We start from the raw sequence: 6,000 nt of genomic DNA on the forward strand, positions 1-6,000 counted from the left end.
ATGACCGGAGCAACGGTATTGAAAATGAGGAGTTAGATACGTAGGAGGAGTTGGAGAGTTGAGTAACGAGTAAAGGGTCGTCAAGGCGCGCAGCGATCTTCTCTGGCGAATGGGCATCCATTTCAATTGCGTCCTATACTCAGAAACATGATCGTACTTCCGCAGGTTAAAGACAAATCTTATGCAATTGTTGATAAGTCGATCAAGTTTGTTGAGCAAGTCCGCATTGAGATCGTAGTAACACACGTCACCATAGTCAATTATAGGAAATATTAGGGACTGCACAAGCATTGCTTTGGTCTTCGGTGGCAAGTAAATATGCAAGGAAGGGAGTTATTGAAAAATGGATGGAACAAAACTAAAATAAGGTCAATACCTGACGTGATGGCAAGGCAGAAATACATTTTTTTATTAAATACTCCGTAGTGAGATAGATTTGCTTTATTAGACACACCAACTTGAAAACACACTTTCAAGGCAACCTTAGGATGGATTAATACAAGAACAGCAAAGCATACACTACAACCATATTTTACTCTAAAAATAAGTACCAAACCTCCAAAAATTTCTAACAAAAATATATTTAATTTCAGCGAACTATCCCAACAATGCCGACTCCCCGTTGACGCTCTAAGCCTGGACTCGTCGAACGTGAAAGCGTTCCTACTGCTACAAGCGCATATGACGAGACTAACGTTACCCAACTCTGACTACCTGACCGATACCAAGTCTGTGCTCGATCAGACTATAAGGATATTACAGGTAAAATTATAAGTAGCTTCGTTTTTGGTAAAGTGAACTTTAAGTCCATTAGTGTAGAGTTCATTTTTGTTTGTTGTCATAAGAATTATTATTACACTAAAACTGCAGTGTATGTTCTTTAGTTTCATTTAGTTAAAGTTGAATTTGAACTGTAAATTTTGTAAATTATTTAAGTGACCTCAGAAAGAATCTACTACAATGGTTTTGATCAGTATTTCCGGCATTAAATAAAGAAAAAAGTTTGATTGTAATGAGATAAAAAAACTAAGCTTGTCCGGGTACCATTGCTGGTACTTAGCTCTCATTAAACCACATCGAAATTGGTTCATCCATTTATCAGCTTCGGTTTCTCAGACAGACACATAGCAGTCAAACTTATAACATCCCCCTAAAAGGTTCCAGAGTTAAAAAATAAAACTCACAAAATGTATTTATCTCCCCAGGCAATGATAGACACATCAGCAGAAAACGGCTGGCTTTCCGTCTGTCTATCATGTCAGATGTTAATGCAAGGCATTGTCCAAGCCAGATGGCCGACCGAATCTCCCCTACTGACTCTCCCACACATAGACTCCCAACATCTCTACATGTTTAGCCAGATGGCCAAAGACTCGAATAAGCCATGCCATATGCTCAACGGGCTTAAAGTGGCTTGTATGAGGAATTATGAGCTACTGGCTAAATATTTGAGGAGGGAGTTCGAAGAGGGTCAAATTGAACAGGTTCATAGGGTGAGTTGTTTTTTTTACGTAAATTTGATGTTTCGGAATATGTTGGTTATTTGAGGGAACAAAATGCGTGACTATTTTTTTGTGGAAATCTTCGTAACAAATCAATTTGAAGTGACTTTGAAGTAAAAAAAATTATTATAAAATCGAGAAATCATTTGAGACTTACAGTATTTTTGACGCAGCATACGGTGTATTGTAACTATCATGTACTAAAATCAAATTATGTCAATGCAAATATTAGAAGAAATCTCAACTTTTCTTCTTATTTACACCAATTATATAAAGCATTCTTGTCCTCATATAACAGCTTATAATTATTATTTGTATGGTTTTTAATGCTTTCTCTCTAGGCAATAAGCGAGATGCCGACACTAGATATAAAAATGCGCATACGCGGGTTGTGGTTCGACTGCAACGGCGAACAGGATAAGCCGGTGCAACAGCCACCTGCCAGGGACCACTGGATCCCGCTACATGCTGATCAGGTAAATACTTATATTTTTAGTGATATAGGTATTCATCATCTGCACTACTTTGTATTTCCAAAACTTGTACTTCACTTTTAGAATTTTAAACATAATCATTCAACGCTGAGTTGAAATTTAAAAAAAAAACCAAACATTACCATTTTGAATAATATTTTTAAAAATTGCTGTAAGAAAAACAAAAAAACATATTTTATTAGAACACAAAGTATGTCAGTTTCTCACTTTTCAAATTGTTTATTGTTTAATACATTCTTTACATTATTATTATTCTTGTAAAAATAAAAACAACATATACTTACAAAAAAAGAAGGCCACCGTCATCACTCTCTCTTCTTCACATTTTTCCAGGAGTACACCCTAGTACTAGAGCTGAACCGTCGCGGCGGCAACCCTAACAACGTCCTCTGTCCCCGCTTCCCGCGCGGGAAGAATGAAGGCTGGTTCGTCACCATGGGTACAATAGACCAGGGAGAGTTACATGCCTTGAAACGAGTCCCGGCTAGGGGCAATGCGCAGGTCGCGTTTTATACGCCATCGGGTAGAGGTGAGTTATGCCAAGGTATCTGCAAGTACCAAAAGCTGTGCGAATTGGTGGGGTTTGTTTTATAAAACGTACATTTTGTATCGAAATTCTGTCAGTGCGTGAAAGTGCTTCAGTCTCAATTCTCATTCGGTTGACACATGTTAAGTTTGGTAGAAAGTCTAACCTTTAAGTCTGACCTGTCTCAATAATCTCAGGAATATGGAGGTCAGATAGTTGTTTGCTTAGTTTGGAACTATGTTATATTGTTTTTATTTTGTGTTTTGTTAGGAAAATTACATTCTTATTTTTAAACCAAATACTTGTATATAGGCTGTTGGTCTAGAGTTTTTGACAGTCAGAATTTGACAGATAGACCGCCATCTTTACTGGCGCCATCTTCTTTAATATTAGGATCTCTTAGAAAAGCCTAAAACTGGTTATATTTTGTCTCAGGTCGCATAATCTACACGATATACATCATGAGCGACAGCTACATGGGCCTGGACCAACAATATGACCTACAAATAGAATTAATGGACCCCCTACCGCAAGAGAACGTCGAAAGAGTGTACGATATCGACAAGACTATCATTGAATGAACTGGCTTTTTAAATAAATAAATAAATTATTTTATATTTAATTTAGCTATTTTATTGTTCCTTTACTCACATGATGATGATGATGTCCTCCTTGCCGATTATCGGCTACGGCGGCTGTTCTCATGTAAGGAGATTAGCCAACTGCGCAGGACATATTATAGTGCACAAGCATTTGCGCAGACACAAGTGCACTCCCTATTCCTTCACTCTCATAACCCGATGGGACGGCAATCCGACACGACCGGAAAGAGATCAGGCGCAGGTCCGACATTTACGTGCTCTCCGATGCACGGGTGTATCAATCACCAACTTCCAGGCTCCGGGCTGCTTTGTGAAAGTCTTCTAAAACCCACAAAGCGATTTCGGCCCGACTCGGGAATCGAACCCGAGACCTCGTGCTCAGCAGCCGCACTTGCGACAACTAGACCAACGAGGCAGTACTCACATATTCACTTCGGAATACTCAATTTTAAGTTATATTTAAAAACATTTTCATCGCAGAAATTAACGCCAGTTGAATGAGATAGACTGATGTTTGAGCAGTCTTCATAGTTGAGTAAGTTGCTTAGAATTTGGAATAACAACTTCTTGCTCATAAACTTGTGTTTAATTTTTATTTATCTAGTCACATATGAAATAACTTTTTGGTATAAGAAAGAAGGAAAAGGGAATAAAAGAAACAAGCTTAGACATTTTTGAATTTTATTTTTATCTTTTTTTTGTATTTTTTTACATTTTTTATTTTCATGAGATGTTAACATGAAATTCTGAGGCGATGCCCCATTGACTCCGATTTATCAAGCCACTTATAGGAAGGTTTTTTATAAAGGAAAGTGCGAATCTAAACTATCGAAGGAGCCGCGGTCTGACTCCTTCGAAATTGATGTTACAAATGTCGACGTTGTTCTACGACGTTTAGATCCGCGAATGGGAAAGATTAAAAATGTCGCTTATACTTGTCCAATCCGGGTTCGTCAAGTCCGTGTAAGTCGATTGACTGCATTAAGTGACAATGTCGCAGTCTTTAAACTATCCAGATGTTATGATTCACAATTAAATAACTATGATTTTTACACACACACGTCTTGTAAAACTTCATAGCTACACCGGAAAATGTTCATTTACCGGATTTATTGGTTGATGATCAAACCTATATGCGTGCATATTCAAGCTACATATTCTTTCTGCATATTCAAATGCAGTTAAAACAAAAAATATTTAACCTAAAGCTGCTTCGTTGATTAGAGCAACTTTTTCCTATCGAGGGTGCGGATGATGTTATAATATAATTATTATATATATAAAGGAAATTATATGTGTCAATTCCGAAAATGTGTAAAATAATAACTTAAAGGCATGAGTGACTTGTAGTCCTAGTTAGTACCAAGGGGAAGGTGTCGGTACCAGCAACCAATAAAAACATTGTTTGCAAAAGTAAGATTACAAGTCTTCATGCATATATCTAGCATTATAATTATGTTAGTCAGCTTGCGTGTCTTTCGTAACACACCATCAGCTTCCACAAATTACTTATTTTATTTCAGACCGATTTTCCACTGCACAGATGAAAATATTAATTTTATTATTATTTACATCTGGCAATGGACGATCGGTCATAAATTAAGTAATCTGTGGAAGCTGGTAAAGTATTACATGTTTGCTTAGACTATTCGACGCAGTTTTCTCGACATGGCTTGAATGGAAGCTGCGTGGTTATCCATCGTTGGTGGCACGATGGGAGATCCGATGCCTTTCAATATCCAGGTATCTGTGAACAAAGTTATCATTTTAAAAAATATATAGACTTCTCGCCATGTCCCTACCAGTATCTACCTTCTTATTGCTCATGTAAAGGTTACTCAACTACTGAGTAGATATATTGCTTGAAGATCACAAGGCTACAAGGCAGCCACGCCCATTTTTGTCATTTATATCTCAGCCATTTCGTAGTATGTAGTACATATTGTTAGTGTATATTGCTAATTGCTAGTAGCTAGCATTGCTTCATATCTAAAATTGTAATATCTACAGCTTTACAGTTAATTATTATTTCACAGGTCTTTTACTGCCTATGGGTGTGGCCCATAATTAAAACTAGGCGTTTAAGGGAACTTTCCAATATACATAATAAAATAAAACCCTGCTTTGTAACAAATTAGCTAGCCATGTAGACTCACCTTTATCAATAAGACTCCAACGGGCAAGTGGGCGTGGTCAGGAAACAGCTTTGTAAACTCCGCCTGAAATCATACGAATAAAATATTAGTTTCATAATAATTGCAGATATAATTAAACTATTAATAGTAATTTTAGTCCCTATAGGAACAAAGAGAAAAGACAAAGGGTCATGTGGTCACGCCCTAATCAGGCAACTTCGTCACAGAATTTTCAAAATGTGATGAAAAGATCCCACAAAAATTGAAGAATTATAATCAACACATTAATTAGTATTCAAAAGGAAGTAATAAAAATTAATATTCAAAAACACACCTCTGTCTGATGTTAAGAGGACCGAAGGACCAAAGGCACGTCAGTCTCGCCCGATGACCGATAACGCACTGGAAACTGGATGCAGTTATAAGGACGACGCTAGCTGCACCGCGCAAGCCCGACCAAAACCCCCCTGATTGATATACGATGATATTATACATCTATCAAAATCAGGTAAAGTGCGAGTTGTATTCGCACATGAGGGGTTCCATATTTTATACTACTGTAAACTGCCTCGTTGATCTAACTGTTGCACCCGCGGCTGCTGAGCACTAGGTCTCGGGTTCGATTCCCGGGTAGAGCCGAAATTCCTGTGATTAGAAACTTTAACTCTCCCTTTAATATGTCGTTTAATTTATCGTATAATATCCCGCTCCAGTTTTCAGTATTTGTTGTCATAGCAGAAA

At 37.5% G+C, this 6,000-nt stretch overlaps 1 protein-coding gene and 1 long non-coding RNA gene across 2 annotated transcripts in view; one reads left to right on the plus strand and one right to left on the minus strand.

Annotated features, from left to right (window-relative positions):
• Positions 1 to 3,144, plus strand: part of LOC110376272 (activating signal cointegrator 1 complex subunit 3) — a 29,284-nt gene extending 26,140 nt beyond the window's left edge. Inside the window, exons 35-39 of the mRNA XM_064040751.1 lie at positions 594 to 762; positions 1,206 to 1,493; positions 1,844 to 1,978; positions 2,330 to 2,525; positions 2,958 to 3,144. Of these exons, the coding sequence (XP_063896821.1) occupies positions 594 to 762; positions 1,206 to 1,493; positions 1,844 to 1,978; positions 2,330 to 2,525; positions 2,958 to 3,103 (934 nt within the window). The 3' untranslated portion in view covers positions 3,104 to 3,144. The remainder of the gene's footprint in view (positions 1 to 593; positions 763 to 1,205; positions 1,494 to 1,843; positions 1,979 to 2,329; positions 2,526 to 2,957) is intronic.
• Positions 3,145 to 3,788: 644 nt separating this feature from the next.
• Positions 3,789 to 5,727, minus strand: LOC110376248 (uncharacterized). Its single transcript, XR_002429525.3, has 3 exons — positions 5,594 to 5,727; positions 5,281 to 5,343; positions 3,789 to 4,871 (listed from the first exon to the last, which is right to left on the minus strand). It is a non-coding gene; the product is annotated as an uncharacterized LOC110376248 (long non-coding RNA).
• Between the last annotated feature and the right edge of the window lie 273 nt (positions 5,728 to 6,000).

This window comes from Helicoverpa armigera, chromosome 23 (genome assembly GCF_030705265.1).
Source record: "Helicoverpa armigera isolate CAAS_96S chromosome 23, ASM3070526v1, whole genome shotgun sequence".
Classification (NCBI taxonomy): Eukaryota; Metazoa; Arthropoda; class Insecta; order Lepidoptera; family Noctuidae; genus Helicoverpa; species Helicoverpa armigera.